Raw genomic sequence first — 19508 nt, 5'->3', positions numbered from 1 at the left:
TCAAATCCATCAAAAAACAGATTAACTGATCATTGATCCCACTGCTGTTTGTGAGATCGTGGTGTCCACAAAATAACTGCTACATTTGCCCACACAATAGTCACTGTATTTCAAAATTAATTCCTTTCATTTGTGCAGAGAGAAACTCGGTATATTCCTTCCTGGCATCAGTAAACATGTTTAGTTTTGGTTAATCATATAGAGGGAGAAATTCAACATTGTAGCACCTATTTTTTGGGGAGTTAAGTCAATGTTAGGGGGATGAATTTTGGGTCGTAACCTCCTGCACCCAATCTCCCCCAGAAGATATATAATTCTCTACTCCTTCTTCCAAGTCATTAATAAATATGGTGAAAAGTTGAGGCCCCAGGACAGATCCCTGAGGAACACCATTTGTCACATCCCGTCAATCTGAGTACCTACCCTTTTCCCCACTCTCTGCCTCCTACCGCCCAACCAATTTCCAACCTTTCAAAAGGTTACCTCCAGTTCCAAGCACTCTCATTTATACTAATAATCTTTTGTGTGGAACCTTATCAAATTCCTTCTGGAAGTCCATATAGATACCATCCATAGACAGTCCCCTATCTACCTTAGTGACCTCCTTAAAAAATTCAACTAAATTAATCAAACATGACTTATCCTTAACAAAGCCATGCTGGCTTTCCCTGGTCAGCTCATATTTGCTCAAGTGCTCAGTCATTCTATCCTTAATGACTGATAGTAGTTTCCCCACAACTGATGTTAAACTGACAGGCCTGTAGTTACCTGGTTTCTCTCTCCCACCCTTCTTAAATAATGGAGTGACATTAGCAAATTTCCAATCTAACGGCACAATTCTCAAATCAAAAAAGCTTTGAAAGATTATGATTAATGCTTCTGCAATTTCCTCACCTACTTCTTTTAATACCCTGGGGTGGAAACCATCAGGTCCTGGAGATTTATCTAACCCAAGTCCCATTTTTTCCCCATTACCATTCTTTTTACTTATATTGAATCCAATAAGTTCCTCCCCTTGATTTCTTTTTAGTTTCCCTTCTAATGACTAGTATTTTATCCTCTTCCTCTACTGTGAAAAGGGATACAAAGTACTCGTTTAATAAATCTGCCATTATCTTATTGTCTAAACAAATGCCTTGCATTCGTGAATTGGGCTCCTAATGCTAGTTGTAGGACCCTGATCAAAATTGGTCAGTAAATGGGTGGAGTTTTTGCCACGCTTGCTCCACCCAATTGTTCTGGGTTTTGAGTGGCCACACCAGTGGTCCTTAAAGGGACTACTGGAGGCCGCTCAAAAATGGTGAGTAAGCTTATCAATAGTTTCACTTCTGTGGAGCCAGAAAGATCAGGGGTGCTTTGCACTGTTGCCAATGGCGAATTTCAGCCCCCTCATTTTCATCTGAAGTGAACGAAATTGGCTGGGTAATGGTATCTGCATTAATGATGTTGCAATAGTTGAGCCTGGAGGAGACTAAGGAACAGATAAGGATTTCATTGGCAGGGGTGGATGCAAACAATATTACAAAAGGTGGAAATAGGTAGGTTTTCCTCCTTTGTCCAACTCAATCAGATTTCCCTTGCTTGGTTCCACGCTTACCTATCTGATCATAGCCAAAGCATCTCCAGCAAGAACTTCTCTTCCTGCCCCCACACCATCACCTCCAGAGTCCCTCAATAAGCTTTCGTTGGCCATCTCCTCTTCCTCATCTACATGCTGCCATTTGGCAGAGTTATCCCCAGAAATGGCATCAGCTTCCACATGTACGCCAACAACATCCAGCTTTACCTGTCCACCAACTCTCGATCCCTGCCTCTAGAGTTGTCAGACTGCTTATCCGATCTCCAGTTGTAGATGAGCCGCAATTTCCTCCAGTTAAACATTGGGAAGACTGAAGCCAACAGTCTCTGGCGCAAACACTGTACCCTCACCACCAATTCCATCCCCCTCCACAGCCACTGACTAAGGGTGAACCAGACTGTTCACAGTCTTGGCTTCCTATCTGACCCTGAGCTGAAATTCTGACCCCATATCCTGTCAGTCATAAAGACTGCCTACTTCCAGCTCTAGCATCGCCAGTCTCCACTGCTGCCTTAGCCCATCTGCCACTGAAGCCTTCATATATGTCTTTATCACCTCCAGACTCGACGACTCTAATACTTTCCTGGCCAGCCTCTCATCCTCCTCCCTCTGTAAACCAGCTTATCCAAAACGCCTCTGTTCGTATCCTATCCTGCATCAGGTCGCGTTCACCTATCACCCCTGTTCTGCTGACCTACACTGGCTCCCGGTTCTCCAAAGCCTCCAATTTAAAATCCTCATTCTTATATTTAAATCCTTTCATGGCCTCACCCCTCTAGCCCTACAACCCCTGCCCCCCTCCCCCTCCGAACTCTCCATTTCTCTAACTTCACCTCCCTCTACTTTAAGGCCCTCCTCAAAAGCCACCTCTTTGACCAAGCTTTTGGTCGCCCCTTCTAAAATCTCCTTATTTGGCAAAGCATCAATTTTGATCTGACTACGCCTCTGTGAAGCGCCTTGGGATGTTTATCTACATTAAAGTCGCTATACAAATGGAAGTAATTGCTGTTGTTGTCAGCTTTGTGATAGAAACAACATGGGTTCAGAAACTAAGGTCAGAGTTGAACAGGACACCCAAGGTTGCAAATAGTCTGGTTCAGTCTGATACAGCAGCCAGGGAGGGGATGGAATCAGTAGTAAGCCTACAGCGTTTGTGCCAGGGTCTGAAGGGAATGGCTTCAGTCATCCCAATGTTTCCCTGGGGGAAATTACAGCTCATCCAAGATTAGATGTCAGACAAGCAGTCTGATAGCACAGGCGCCATGGAAGAGTTGAGAAACAGTGAACAGGTAGAGCTGGGTGTCATCAGTATACACGTAGAAGCTGACCTTATGTTTGAGGGAGCAGCATTTGGACAAGAAAGACATGGGGACCAAGAATGGATCCTTGGGGGGCTCAACCATTATACATGCACAAATTATCAATTTGTAAAATAACTGTGTGGACAGACTGTAAACTGACGTAGACAGATTTGTAAATGCACATGAATTTAAAAAACTAGAATAATGGATTTTTTGAATTTTTTTTTATCACCAGAGCTCAATGCAGAGAAATGCTGTAGCAATAACAATCCATCCATCAGGATTCTGGCCTAGTGCTTTCATTTAAGATTACCAACTAACTAAAATATTTTTTCACTAGTGTCAAAATATCAAAGCTTAATCACAAGGCTGAAGTAAAACATAATTTTGTTCACTTTTGATTTTACATTTTAAATCCTCAGGTAAATAAAAAAAATTCTCTTTAAAAGAAGCTGCTATGCAGTGGGTTCATTTCTAAACGCCTGTAGTTATGCAGTCTTCCACTGTGCATTGTGCTACTTCAGGTAATCAGATAGCTGTTAATTAATGAAAATGTCAGGTGAATCCCTCATCTTGGGTCATCATTATCCATTCAGAAACTGTATCCCAATATCATTAACAGTATCCAGTGCTACTTCCAGCTCAATTAACTTAATGTTATGCAAATGAATGCTCTCATCATCAGCTTAACCCACAATGTTAATAGCATAATTGGGCCCTCAAATGGGGCAATTAGACAAGGCTCCTTCCATTAGTCTTACAAGGCTAATTATTGTTAATAGAAGACGGGGACTACATCCCAAGGCTGCAATAGAGGGGCAGCTGTCTGAAGAATACACACTAAACACACATAATGTGTGATTATTAATTCTGCGGTACAGTGTGGGACCTTAAAAAAAGCATAACTTTAAATGCAGTACACTCTAATATAATATGCTGTATCTTTTATTTTTAGCTTAGGGATGCTTTTAGTTTTCATAAAGGTTATTTTCAATTTCAGAATTCTTCTCATGTTCCAGAAGTGTGTACTCCCCTGACTTTGAATGTTTTGTTCCACACTTTATAAATCATATGCACAATTACCATCCACTTTGATTTCTTTGGCAACCTGTATTTGTGAACACCACCAATTCTCAGAAATTTCCTGGAGCATCCAGATTCATTCACGTAGTTTCAAGCTTCCTGCATCAACATGTCTCCATAATAATAATCAGGGCCCAAGTTGACTTAAGTCAAAATCAGATTTAATTAAATGTGAATCTGGTATTTTTACATGTGTTTTAGGGATCACATTCCAGATTCAACTAGTGCTCTGAAAATAAATGTTGCATGGTTTAATCAATGCCTAGTATTGCAAGAGTTTGCCCGATTTGCCTTTCCAATATTACTTTCATATACAAGCTTAGTACAATTTGTTATTGTCTGCTTCAAGTTGAGAAATAAAAGAAATCAAAATTAATTTTTGCACATCACATCTAAATTAAAACAACCAGTTCAGAGAGAAATTTTGCATTGGTCTGTTGATGTCGTAACGATCTGTATTTTGCAATACAAATTAATGTTTCTTCACACATGCATTTTCACATTATGTGACTAGTGGTGTCCCACAGGGATCTCTGTTGGGGCCTCAACTATTCACTGTATTTATTAATGACTTAGATGATGGGATAGAGAGCCACATATCCAAGTTTGCCGATGACACAAAGATAGGCAGCATTGTAAGCAGTGTAGATGGAAGCATAAAATTACAGAGATATTAATAGATTAAGTGAATGGGCAAAACTGTGGCAAATGGATTTCAATGTAGGCAAGTGTGAGGTCATCCACATTGGATCTAATAAGGATAAATCAGAGTACTTTCTAAATGGTGAAAAGCTTGAAACAGTGGAGGTCCAAAGAGATTTAGCGATCCATGTATAGAGATCATTAAAATGTCATGGACAAGTACAGAAAATAATCAAAAAGGCTAATGGAATGCTGGCCTTTATATCTAGAGGACTAGAATACAAGAGGATAGAAGTTATGCAACAGCTATACAAAGCCCTGGTTAGACCACATCTGGAGTACTGAGTTCAGTTCTGGGCACCGCACCTTAGGAAGGATATATAGGCTTTGGAGGGAGTGCAGCATAGGTTTACTAGAATGATACCTGTACTCCAAGGATTAAATTATGAGGAGAGATTACTCAAATTAGGCTTGTATTCCCTGGAATTTATAAGATTAAGCAGTGATTTGATTGAAGTTTTCAAGATATTAAGGGGAACAGATAGGGTAGATAGAGGGAAACTATTTCCGCTGGTTGGGGAGACATAGCCTAAAAATTAGAGCCTGGACTTTCAGGAGTGAAGTTAGGAAACACTTCTACACGCAAAGGGTGATAGAAGTTTGGAACTCTCTTCTGCAAATGGCAGTTGATGCTAGCTCAATTGTTAATTTTAAATCTGAGATTGATAGATTTTTGTAAACCAAAAGTATTAAGGGAAATGGGGCTAAGGGGGGGTATATGGAGTTAGGTCACAGATCAGCCATGATCTCACTGAATGGCAGAACAGGCTCGAGGGGTTAAATGGCCTATTCCTGATTCTATGTTCCTATGTTGTTAAGCAGCAAAATTGGCTCTCGACAGGTCATTCAATTAGAAAACAACAAAATGTTTACATTAACTTCTGCCTTACATGAAAATGGGTCTGAAGTGGTGGAGGATGTGATAGAAAGTGAGCGCATCGTGCTACAAAGTAGTGACGTTGGAGATTTCCACATTTTGCTAACCTTTACACTGCTTCTTGCACCACCATGGAGGGACCACCATGGAAGGGCTTTGATCAGGGCCATAGCAACCCCTGTGAGAAAACCAAAACAAACTGCCGAGAAATCCAGCAGCAGATCAGGAGTCAGGCAGGAGGTGGCAGCAGATCTGGAGGTGGGTGGCAGAAATGACAACTGGGAAAAAATACTTTAAAAAATGGAGCTAAAGCTAAATTGATAAAAATCAGGATTTGCCGTTCAAGTGAAGAAAGCGGGATACCTTCAAGACAGTCCTGTAAGTTCAGAAAACGTGAGAGGTATGCTACCTGGCAGCCACACTCAGGGCCAGTATTTTAAAATAATATCTAATAGGATTGTGTGGGACACAATTTAAAGGCATCTTGAACCTTTTTTTTAAGGCATGTGCAACAAATTTTGAGGGGGCAACTGGAGAAATAAAAGCCCTGGGATTTTTAAATGATTGACAGCAAGATTGTCCATTTAGAGAGCAAGGTAGGTGCTTCCCACTTATAACCCCTGATCTCTGTTTGGTTGTGTCAGCAAAAGGCAGGAGCCTGTGTACCAACAACCACTTTCATTTAAACTGACCTCTGTCACACCAAGATTTTCTCTCAGATACAATTATTTAACCTTTGCTGTAACATATCATTTCTTGAAGATTGCTATTGTAATTAAACAGTGATATTCACATAACCTTAAAGCAAATCACTGACACTGAAGATAACTTTATGTTCCCCTGCAGAAAGCATCTTTTATAAATACAAAACAGGCTCGTAGAAGCAGTAAACGTGTGATATAATCAAGATGGGCAATGGCCGTCAAGGAAAAAAAAGTCACTAGTGAGTTGAGGCTACACGAGTCACTCATCATTTAGTTATGTGACCATCTGGTTTATAATTCAATAAATCACCAAATATCATTGTGTATGTATGATGGGATCTTGCATCGAACCCTAAAATGACAGGATTCATAACAGGAAATGCATGCCCTACGTGGGAGTATTGATTACTTCTACTAATTATTTGCGACAGAGAGTAAGTATATTTCATTTGCTGTCATGGGTATTCAGTACATAAAAAAATTGCTGCTTTAAGTTTCTCACGAGTTATTATTTATATTCCTTGCACCCCCATGTACAGATTTGACTTCCTTTCTCTCCCCTCACAGCCCCATATATCTTCTCAATACCATACTCCTTTCATCAGAGTGGGGGGTAGAATAGTCTTCTCCACTGACTTCTCCACAACCACCACCAGTGCCAGTGAGATCAGCTGACACTGTGATCCACTTCTATAGTGTGCTTGCTGGGAGCATGCCTGAAAACTGCCAAGGTCAAATGACTTGAAGCTGGGTGTTCAAACGTACTGCTATATCTAGATTTCACATGAGCTTTTTATAGCAGTGTTTTTTGGTAAAGGATGTACAACTAACTTAATAAAACTACTCCCATTTTGTCAAAAAAAACCCTAAAAAATAATCTGGAAAGATTTCAGTGCCTGAAACAAACTCTCACTACTCAAAGTCACTAGAAGGATTATTAAATCAGAATTATAAAATTACATGCAACTTGGTAACAAAATGAAGTCTCTGAACATAACTGGTAGGGCGAGATCATTGTCAACATTGAAATGTATGAAATAGTGCTTTTTTTTTACACAGACACAAAGATTCAAGTCTTAAAATGAATCTCAGTGACTGCTACTGAAAATCAATTACGTACGAAATGTTCGGTCTGAGTACCATAGTAATATAACACAAATTCTAAATCTTGTTACTGATTTTGAAATAATAATTTATGTAAATTAATTCTATCTTTGCAATTCTAGTGAATAAACAATTACAAGACCACAGACTTCTGGATGATCATAATTAATGTTAGAACATAAGAAATAGGAGCAGGAGTAAGCCATCAGGACCCTAGAGCCTGCTCCGCCATTCAATCAGATCATGGCTGATCTTCTACCTCTACTCTACTTTCCCTTGATTCCCTTAGTGTCCAAATATCCATCGATCTCAGACTTGAATATAATCAACATACTGAGACTGAGCATCCACAGCCCTCTGGGGTAGAGAATTCCAAAGATTCACAACCCTCTGAGTAAATAAATTTCTCCTCATCTCGGTCCTAAATGGTCAGCCCCTTAACTTGAGACAATGTTGCTTTATGGCTGGAAAGTTAAAAGTTAAAGCTACGAGTTTAGCTGTAACAAGGCGGTATTGTGGAATTTGTAGCAGCAGCTTATCTATTTAAGTCTGTACATGCCATTTCCAGAATGTGCTACCAAATGCTTGTTTTGGTGAAGAAAGAATTTTCATTTGCATAGCACCTTATCATCCTCAGGATGTCCTAAAGCCACACCTATGGACTACTTTCAAAGTGCAGTCACAGCTTTTATGTAGGCAAGTGCAGCAGCCAATTTGTGCACAAGATCCCAGAAAATGTGTGAATGACTGAATGATCGGATCATCTGCTTTTGGGGGCATTGGTTGAGTGAAGGATATTGGCCGGGACAGAGGGAGAATTCCCTCCTTTTTTTTGGATTGTGCTACAAGATCTTGTACGTCAACCTGAGCAGGCAGATAAGGTCTCGGTTTAACATCTCATCGGGAAGATGGCCTTTGACAATACAGCGCTCCCTCAGTACTGCACAGCCTAGATAATGTGCTTGAACCCACAATCTTCTAACTCAGCAACAGTGTTACCAACTGCACCAAGCTGGCATGCAAGCTGTTACCCTGCTGATGTTTCCTCTTACAAAACTTTTAGAGTGAAAATTCACCTGTTACATTTAACTCTTATTATAAATGGCATTTTAAATTCCATTTTCCTCTTAAAATAACAACTTCATTAAAATAATGCACACCAGAGTTTGACTAAAATGTGCTAAAAAAATAGTTCAGAGGAACTTCAACCCCAAGAAAGGAAGCCAAGAAACAGGCCTAGGCAGAATTGCATATTTGATTAAATTTTGCTTTGGACAAAGTCAGTGATGTTTGTACGGTGAATATAATTGGAAAACACACGGAAGAGGTTGTGAATTTACATGATATGCTTATTTGAAATTCCAGAATCCCCTGTCTCTAATGGACACAATTTCACAACCAAGTTCCTGGCTTGTTCTGTTTTCTATTTCACTGTGGAAGCAGCACAATAATCCTCTAAAATCACACCTTATGAAAGTGCTTTCTCTGCACACAGAACTAAAGAGCGATGAATATTCCACCGCATGCCCAACAAACTTTTTGTAAATGGCAAGGATAGAGGACAGGTACAGCTGTATTAGTACAATTAATGAGGAGTAAGATAGGGCGGTAGCATGCAGAGCGACACCTACCACTTGAAATGGCTAAAGACTGAGTAGCTGGTAATGTGGTTATTAACCTTGCTGGCCCCAAGATTGTGCTGGAGATTTCAACTCCATTTTCCCATTGAACCTTCTATTAATCTGCTGTGTGTTCTCAGTAATCCATGTGGGGATCAGCACTGGAGAATACTGAAGTCTGTGCAAACACAACACACTGATGAATTCACTTACCTGCGCTCAGGCAGTCAAAAGTCTACTGGTGAATTTCCCTGGACAGAGCTTGAATTTAGTCCAAGTTGACAGGTAAAATGGTAGTCATAGATTTTCTAGTCTTACTAGTCAGCACTCTACCTACTAGCAACGTTTTGGTAGTTCAGCTTTAATTTTATCATTTTAGTCTTGCTTTGATGCAAATACGAGCATTCATGATAGTTATGGCATAAGGCAGTACAGGAAAAAAATAATTTAGCCCTGTGCAAGGAAGTTAGATTAAATTTAATGTGTACTTAATTAGATTAAATTTCATGTGTACTTTCTCAGTACTAGCCTCATCAACAGTCACTTGTTTAGAGAAACTGATGATATCTGTACAAAGTATCCCCTGCCTACATTATTTCAGAAAAAATTTGAATACGTCTTACCTGTTAGGAAGTATCAGTGAGTTTATTCAGTAAGCAGCTGAGCTATTCCCAGGACATTCCTAGGTTCACTCCTTGGACTGTGCTGAGTTATCGGATTTCAGCCAAGGCAACAGAAGGAGCATTACAATTGGCCTCAGAGTCTCTGGGTTAGGGAGGGGAAAATGGTGAGGGTTCCCGCTTCTCATTATTATCCAGTGACTCTGCATTTGTGGATGGCAGGTAAGGAGAGGATTAGATTTAGCTGAAATTTCCTCTGCAGTTGAATAGCCTGTTGATACTCAATCTTACTTGTCAAACCGTACACCAACAGAAAGGCAGACAGGAAGGCAGCATCTTCAGGGAGTCAGCGCCCATCCTGGTACCGCTCCATTCATTAAATGGGAACTAGCACATCAGGCCAACATGGAAACTGATCTGGAAACATATGCAGATTAAGAAGCTTCCCAGTCCTGGATGACTAGAAAGTGCCCAACAGTGGGAAATTCAATAATTTCCTTCTCTTGTCCTAAATGCTGTTAGGACACGTCCAAATGTTTAAAATTCAATACCAGTCAAATACATCTTAGTACCAGTAGTAGAGTTCACAAACTTGGAATTCCCCAATAAGCATCCAGAATCAGAAAGCTTCTAAAATTTGCATATGGCTTTACCAATCCGCTAGGCTACCCCATCATGGTATGTGTGTGTACAGTGTAAGTATGAGACAGAGAGAGAGAGAGACAGAGAAAGAGACAGAGAGAAAGAAAGAGAGAGTGAGAGATATAACCTCAAATAAAACCCATGCTCTACTACTCTGTGACACGCCACCATGGAGGGCAGCATCCTGTTGCTGTAACTTCCAAGAATTTTTTTTAGAAGTTTTAATTCCTTGGCCTATGGTTTGTTTTGTCTCCTTTCTCCAACTCTCTCCCTCATTTCTTTTCCTCTCAATCTACTTCTCTGTATTTTTTTTTATTAACTGCTTACACCATAGAAAGATCATTCTTCCGGATATCACAAGGCAAAATCCCTTATGGTAGAAGCATTATCCTCAACACAGGGAAACTAACAAAGGCCACCATTTGAAAAAAAACACCCACTCAAGCCTAACTAATGTAATTGGACCACATTTCTCAAGTTTGGCAGTATCTTGACGGGGCACTGCAAATTATCTAACAACTCTAAGAATATCTACTGTACACTGCGGACCTACATGAAGTGAGGATGGCATATGATCATGTGGGGGTAGATTTTCCTCTTCAGCACTAGGGCGAAAGAGCTTGGCAGGATAGATGCCCTAATTGCAAAATTGGGCACCAGCTGCACAACAGTTTCTTACCACTAATTGTATCATTTTAGAGCTTCTGCCCTGCGATTCTCTTAAGCCCTGGTGCTGAAGGGGAAAATCTACCCCCTTTTGTGGCAGAATTTAATTAAATATTTGTAAATAAAGAATCTATTATTTACCAGTGATTCTATATAGATCACATGATGATTCTAGTAGATCATGTAGTATATTAAAGTCAGAATCGTATAACCCTATACTATCTATTAAGGTTTTTTGAGGATGTAATTAGCAGGGTAGATAAAGGGGAACCAGTGGATGTAGTATATTTGGATTTCCAAAAGGCATTCGATAAAGTACCACACGAAAGGCTGTTACACAAGATAAGGTCTGATGAGGTTGGGGGTAATATATTAGCATAGATAGAGGATTGGTTAACAAACAGAAGAGAGTGTAGGAATAAATGGGTCATTTTCAGGTTGGCAGGCTGTTACCAGTGGGGTGCTGCAAGGATCAGTGCTGGGACCTCAGCTATTTACAATCTATATTAATGACTTAGATGAAGGGACCAAGTGTAATGTATCCAAGTTTGCTGACGATACAAAGCTAGGTGGGAAAGTAAGCTGTTAGGAGGTCACAAAGAGTCTGAAAAGGGATATAGACAGGTTAAGTGAGTGGGCAAGAAAGTGGCAGATGGAGTATAATGTGGACAAATATGAGGTTATTCACTTTGGTAGGAAGAATAGAAAAACAGAATATTTTAACAGAAACATGTTGAATATTTTAACAGGAATATGTTGTTTAAATGGTGAGAAACTATTAAATGTTGGTGTTCAGAGGGATTTGGGTGTCCTTGTACACGAAACACAGAAAGTTAACATGCAGGTACAGCAAGCAATTAGGAAGGCAAATGGTATGTTGGCCTTTACTGCAAAGTGTTTGCAGTACAAGAGTAAGGAAGTCTTGCTGCAATTGTACAGGGCTTTGGTGAGACCACACCTGGAGTACTGTGTACAGTTCTGGCCTCCTTACCTAAGGAAGGATATAGTTGCCTTAGAGGCGGTGCAACGAAGGTTCACTAGATTGATTCCTGGGATGAGAGGGTTGTTCTATGAGGAGAAATTGAGTAGAATGGGCCGATATGCTCTGGAGTTTAGAAGAATGAGAGGTGATCTCATTGAAACATATAGATTCTGAGAGGGCTTGACAGGGTAGATGCTGAGAGGTTCTTTCCCCTGGCTGGAGAGTCTAGAACTAGGGGGCATAGTCTGAGGATAAGGGGTCGGCCATTTAGGACTGAGATGAGGAGAAATTTCTTCACTCAGTGGATTGTGAATCTTTGTAATTCTCTACCCCAGAGGACTGTGGATGCTCAGTCGTTGAGTATATTCAAGGCTGAGATTGATAGATTTTTGGACTCTAAGGGTATCAAGGGATATGGGGATCAGGCGGGAAAGTGAAGTTGAGGGCGAAGATCAGCCACGATCTTATTGAATGGTGGAGCAGGCTCGAGGGGCCATATGGCCTACTCCTGCTCCTATTTCTTATGTTCTTATGTTACAATGTGCTGGTTACAATATTACTTATGTGAAGATTTAAAATCTTATATTACACAGACTTACCTATTTGCTATGAATCCTGCGTCCTTTAGTACTTCCGCTTGTCTCACATTTTGAGGGAATCCATGCATCACCCAGCCCCTAGTGGAACAGTCCAGCTTACTTAGCCGTTGAGCCATACATTTCATGACCATAATATCTGGAACTAGATCCCAAATAAACAGAATTACACGGTTATTACATAATGTGGCCATGGTTATATTTCTGAGTTTTGATGAGAAGAAAGCAATAATTTTGCTATTTTTTCCATCCCACCTCTGTGTTTTTGCCTCAAGGTCTCTTCCCTAGATGGCACATGCCATATTTGACAGGGTAGATAATTGAATCAAAGACTTTTCCCAGTCTGATGCCAATTCCACACTCAGTATCCAGGTGATGGTTGACATGTACCGATGAATAGTACATACTTCCTAGTCAGTTTATATTTCCGCATTCACAAAATGCTCTCATTTAGGACTGATGATACACGTTCTATTTATGGCTGATAGATTCAAGTATCATGAAGAATAATTCTCAGTATAGAACAACCTTTTAATTTCCTCCTATTGCTAATACATTCCCCCATGCAATGCTGCAGATTACTGTAAAATTATTTTGTCTGTTGCATTACTTCAATGTATTTTCTTTTTGAAACTCTTTCGCAATTCAATTTTTCACAATGATGTAATCTTTAGCATTCACTGCGATGCAATCAATTCATCATTTATTTATCATTCACAATACAAGTGGAATTTAGAATAGCCTGTGAGGTTTAAAAGGTAGAAGAACCTCAAGGATTATAGAAATGGTTGGATTATAGAAATGGTTTATATTGGGGTTTATAGGTGCATGATGAATGAAACCTCAAGAGGACCTTGAATAGTAAGGTGCCACTCTGTCCTTGAGGTTATTGATGACTCTTATTATTCATCCTTATAGGTCATTGTAATTTAAATCCATTTCTCGGCCTATCTATTTTTTCCACAGGAATGTAGAGAGAGAAAATCTGTGTCCAAGTGAATATTTCCTTCTAAAATTATGATCAACCGATATGATCACATTCTATTCAAGCTCAATTTGTTATGATATAATTACCCATAAAACCAATTATATTATGTCTCATTTATAATCTAATGTCTCAACTCAGTTACTTAAAATAACGGAACATTTGTTTAAACAAGGGCCTAGAAATTGGATCTTTTACAGGCGCGCTTAAGGGTCCAATACGCCTGGTGGCGTGCGCATGATCATTCCATACCAGAAGTGTGCCCCCCGCCGTATTGAATTGGGCACCTTCATAGGTATTGTATCCAAGTATGTGGTTGTATGCTGCATGCTGCATAACTTCGTGATAATAAAGGACCTGTCCTTACCACCACCTGGGCAGCAAGGAGTGCAGGAGGAGGAAGAACAGCACAAACAGGAGGAAGAGCGTGAGCAGCATCGGCCACCACTCCTAGATGCCCGAGCTCTTAGAGAGCAACTTCACGCGAACCAACCCTTCCATCCCCAATACACCAACAGTCCCGCAATCATTATCACCACCATCCTTAACTACCATCATCTGATTGCCTTCCTTCAGTCTTATGGGTCTTGTCCTCAATTCACTACAAATATTAACAGCAACACTAAGTCCAAAAAAGAAATTTAATTCAACAACTCAACTCCGTATATATTTAACAGGAATAATTAAGAATCACCCCTGTACAACCCCTTAGTGCCTATCTTGTGAGCACTTTTGCCTATCCTAGTGCTCCTATGAAGTGTATCCCAGTGGCTGCAGCTTCCACTGAAGACACTTCACATGGCAGTGGTGGGCAACCTCAGGCAGCTGCGGGCCTCAAGGGCCCAGCTGCAGATTGCGGCATCTCAGCATGGGCCGAGGCAGTCTGACCCAGCTGGCTGTGTGGCACTTACAAGGGCGCCAGGGGATTGGGTGGCAAGAAAGCAGGCATGCTGTTGTCCTGAGAGAGGACAGCAGGTACCTCTCCCGTGGAGCCAAGACAACTCTCCTGGGACTGCGCCTCAGCACTCCTATGGTTCTGCACGAGAACACTGTCAACGCTGGCCCCCAGGGCCAATGGCAACTGTCTGATCTTCCATAGCAGCAGTGTGGGCTATCATTGACGCTGTCAGCATAGGCTCCACCATGATGAGTGCTACTGTCACGTTCATGCAGTTGATCACTCGCTCCACGTTGGACAGAATGGTCTCCCCGCTCTTCATGAAGCCCCGAGTGATTGGAGCTGGACTCCTCCATGCTCTGAGCCATTGCGAGCAAGCTCGCTGGCAGGCTGCACAGCGCACCTAGCATTTCCTGGTGTATGCCCATTAGCCTTTATCGGTAGACTGGGCCCTTGAAGTCAGCAGCTGAGCCCTCCGCCGAGCTGGAACCTGTGGTGTCCTATTTCCCTGCACACTTCTGTCCTGTGATTGAAGACCCATTCTCCAAGCTACCTTCTAAAGTATGCATGGTGCCATTCTCTGAGCTGCTTGTTGGGGTCAGATTGAGTAATGTTGCATCTTCAGGAAGGCTGGCTTCCTCTTCCTGAAGTGACATAGGGGCCTTGACATTTTTAGCACCTGACATGAAAATGAGGAACAAGAGTTAGCTTTTAGTGTGAAGGGACAGCAGAGAGAGATGAGAGGAATAATGAAAGCAGCTGCAGTTTATCATGCAGAAGTAAGAAGGGAAGTAAGAATGATTCAATATCATTCAGTACTATTAATTATTTTGTCTACTTTAAATCTTTTCCATTTTTGACATCAATGCCTTATCTCAATGCCAGAGTTGTAGCATAAAAACCAACAAGTAAATGGACAATGCACTCATAGTAAATTCAAAAAGAGAATGTCTTGGTGCACATTAAGAAAGAAAGAAAGAAAGAACGAACTTGTACTTATGTAGGGCCTTTCATAACCTCAGGATGTCCCAAAGCATTTCAAAGATTTACTATCAAAGTGTAGTCTCTGTTGATTTGCAGGCAAACATGGCAGCTAATTTGTATACAGCAAGGTCTTACAAACAGCAATGCGATAAATGACCTTTTAATCTGTGTTTCAGTAGTATTGGTTGAGGGATAAATGTTGGCCAGGCTATATGAAGTACTCCCCAGCTCTTCTTCGAATAGTGCCATGGGATCTTTAATGTCCACCTGAACAGGCGGATAGAGCCTCAATTTAACATCTCAACTGAAAGACAGCCCCTCCATCGATGAAGCACTCCCTCAGTACTGCACTGAAGTATCAGCCAAGGTTATGTGCTCCAATCCTGGAATGAGACTTGAACGGATAACGAGTGTGCTATCATTGAGCCAAGCTGACATTGGCTCAGGTTTAAAGGCAGTCAGTACGATGGCCGCCAAAAGTAGCAAATTTAAAGGTTAAAACAAACACTAACTGCCCACTGTATGACCACTCGCATTTTAATGATAAAAGAGTCCTGACTATACCATCAGCTCTCTGAAAAATATCACCAGCAATTGGAGATTGGTAAGCGGTGTTCCATATATACATTTGAATGCACATGCAAAGTGATCCTCCTGCCCCCAACCTCAGTGATTCAAGGGGCAAGTGTAAACATGGCTCTGTGCACATCAGTGCTGAAAAGAGAGTCAACAAAAAGGACAGTGGCGTTACCAGCAACAAATGCTTAATAAAGGATTTTTGATACTGCCTGCCATCTACTGGCGAATGCTTTTAACAGCAATTTTAATTACACATTAGTAGTTGTGGCAAAACAAGTTATTAAAATAGGCATTTTTTTTAATGATTAGGAGTTCATTAACCCCCTGTAGAAAGTTTTACAGGAATCTGCTCCATTGTGCCTCAAATGAACAGTTTATATTTTGGATGCAAAACATAGATTAACTGGAAAGAAATACATTTTTTTCATTTGCATAAATGAAATGCTGTGATTTGTACATTTTATTTACCATTGTATTGAACAAAGGAGAGATGCCATTTTGAGTAATTTATACTGTATTTGTCAGGACCCTGTCTTACCAGAGATAAGTCTTGCAGTTGAGAAAAGAAACAGAGTAAGATTGAGGGACAAAGGAGTGAGAACAAGAAAGAGCAGACACACAAGAGAGCACACAGAATCAAATTTAGTCAGGAAAGAGGATTATATCAGCAATCAATAATCCAATTTACATTAATTTTAACAGTTTACTCAATCTTACTCCATTAAATTAAAGGCTCTTTGAGTCTCCCTGATGCTTTTTAAACCTTTGACTATCAATGGTGCCTTAAGACATCTCACGCAGTCATTTCATGTATGTCACAGAATTTTAAAGCAACCATAGTGATGTGTGTCATATGACTTCTGTGCATATCATTTTCCACATATGGGGACAGGAACTGAAACCTTTTATCACTGATGAATAGTTAGAGGTCCTTAGCCAAAATAGCAGGAGATGGGAAGGCTGAGTTGTAAACTGAGACAGATTCAAATACTGCACTGTTTGCAAGGAATATTTATTATTGCACGTCCTGCATGGTGTGTTATAGCTACTTTGCTGAAAAACAAAGCATCCCGTAGACAGTACGCACTGCGACCACGGTGCGTCAGTGGTGGAAGGGGCGGATGTTTAGGTTAGTGGATGAAGTGCCAATCAAGTGGGCTGCTTTGACTTGGATGGTTTCGAGCTTAGAGTATTGTTGCAGCTGCACCCATTCAGCCAAGTGGAGAGTATTCCATCACACTCCTGACTTGTGCCTTGTAGGTGGTGGAAAGGTTTTTGGGAATCAGGAGGTCAGCCACTCGCCACAGAATACCCAGCCTCTGACCTGCTCTATTAGCCACGCCACTGGCTGGGCCAGTTGAGTTTCTGATCAACGGTGACTTCCAGGATGTTGATGGTGGGGTACTCGGCAATGGCAATGCCATTAAATGTCAAGGGTTCCTTAGTTAGGCTCTCCCTTGTTGATGATAATCATTGCCTCTGTGATGTGAATGTTAAAGGCACTTACTAGCCCGAGCCTGTATGTTTTCCAGGTCTTGCTGCATGCGGACATGGAATGCTTCATTATCTGAGGGACTGCGAATGGAGCTGAACACTGCAATCAATGAACAGCCCCACTTCTGACCTTATGATGGGGGGGCGGGGTGGGGGAAGGTCATTGATGAAGCAGCTGAAAATGGTTGGGACTAGGATGCTGCCCTGAGGAACTCCTGCAGCAATGTCTTGGGGCTGATATGATTGGCCTGCAACAACCGTAACTATCTTCCTTTGTGCCACGTATGGCTCCAGCCGCTGGAGAGTTTTCCCTGATACCTATTTTTACTGGAGCTCCTTGGTGCCATACTCGTTCGAATGCTGCCTTGATGTCAAGGACAGTCACTCTCACCTCGCCCCTGGAATTCAGCTTTTGTGTCCATATTTGAACCAAGGCTGTAATGAGGTCTGGAACAAAGTGGTCCTGGCAGAACCCAAACTGAGCATTGGTGAGCAGGTTATTCATAAGTACCACTTGATAGCACTGTTGATAACTCCTTTGCTGATAATTGGGCGTAATTAGCCAGGTTGGATTTTTCCTGCTTTTTGTGGACATGGCATACCTGGGCAATTGTTGGGTAGATGTCAGTATTGTAGCTGTACTGGAACAGCTTAGTTAAGAGCTGAAGCTAGTTCTGAAGCTGCGATGTTGTCGGGGTCTAAGTGTCCAGTGCACTCAGCTATTTCTTGATGTCATGTGGATTGAATCGAATTAGCTGAAGATTGGCATCTGTGATGGTGGGGTTCACAGGAGGAGGCCAAAAGGGATCATCACTCGGCACTTCTGGCTAATGATGCTTCAGTCTTGTCTTTTGCATTCATGTGCTGGGCTCCGCCATCGTTGAGGATGGGGATGTTCATGGAGTCTCCACCTGCCCTTGTCCACCACCATTCACGACTGGATGTGATAGGGTTGCAGAGCTTTGACCTGATCCATTGGATTGTAGGATCGCTTAGCTCTGCCTATAGCATGCTGCTTTTGCTATTTAGCATGCATGCACAGCTGGTGCAGCTCCCGCATGCTCTTCTACATTCTTCATTGAACCAGTGTTGGTCATCTGGCTAGATGGTGATGGAGGATTGAGGGATATGCTGGGCCATGAGGTTACAGATTGTGGTGGTGTACAATTCTGCTACTGCTGATAGCCTCATGGATGCCTAGTTTTGACCTAGCAATAGTGTGACATAGTCACACTCACAGAATCATATCTAATAGCCAACATCCCAGATTCCTCCATCACCATCCCTGGGTATGTCCTGTCGCTTGCAAGATAGACCCACCAAAGTTTTGAGCTGCTAGATCTATCCACTTAGCATGGTGGTAGTGTCACACGACATGATGGAGGATGTACTCTGTGTGAAGTCGGGATTTGGTCTCCACGAGGACTGTGCGGTGGTCTCGCCTATCAACGTTGTCATGGACAGACACATCTATGCCAGGTACATTGGTAGAGGAGAGGGTCAAGTAGATTATTCCCTTGTGTTAGTTCTCTCACCATTTTCTGCAAGTCCAGTCTGGCAGCTATGTTCTTCAGGACTTGGCCAGCTCAGTCAGTGTTGGTATTGTCAAGCCATTCTTGGTGATGGGCATTGAAGTCTCCCACCCAGAGTACATTCTGTGCCCTTGCTACCCTCAGTGCTTCCTCCAAGTGGTATTCAGCATGGAGGAGTACTGATTCATCAGCTGAGGGAGGGCGTTAGTTGGTAATCAGCAAAAGGTTTCCTTGCTCATGTTGATGGTTACCAGGGCCACGGGCCACGCCCCTCTGCCCCTCCCCCCCCCCCCCCGAGTGCATACCACTGTGCCCCCACCTCTGGTGGGTCTATCTTGCATGGGACAGGACTTACCCAGGGATAGTGATGGAGGAATTTGGGACATTGACTGTTAGATATGATTCTGTGAGTATGACTATGTCATGCTATTGCTTGACTAGTCTGTGGGACAGCTCTCCAAACTTTGGCAAAGTTGACCCTGCAAGTTCCTCCTGTCTAACATCTAGGGACTGGGTTTTGCAGGGTCAGCTTTGCTGGGTGTTCCTTTGTTGTATCCTGAT

The 19508-nt window shown here is 41.7% G+C and overlaps 1 protein-coding gene across 2 annotated transcripts in view; it reads right to left on the bottom strand.

The window, feature by feature from the left end:
* Window positions 1–19508, bottom strand: part of ak8 (adenylate kinase 8) — a 112144-nt gene that overhangs the window by 26685 nt on the left and 65951 nt on the right. For both annotated transcript variants that reach the window (XM_067969774.1, XM_067969775.1), the window contains one exon: window positions 12479–12620. In XM_067969774.1, the coding sequence (XP_067825875.1) occupies window positions 12479–12620 (142 nt within the window). The remainder of the gene's footprint in view (window positions 1–12478; window positions 12621–19508) is intronic.

This window comes from Heptranchias perlo, chromosome 31 (assembly GCF_035084215.1).
Source record: "Heptranchias perlo isolate sHepPer1 chromosome 31, sHepPer1.hap1, whole genome shotgun sequence".
Classification (NCBI taxonomy): domain Eukaryota; kingdom Metazoa; phylum Chordata; class Chondrichthyes; order Hexanchiformes; family Hexanchidae; genus Heptranchias; species Heptranchias perlo.
This window is presented reverse-complemented; position numbering and strand designations above follow the sequence as displayed.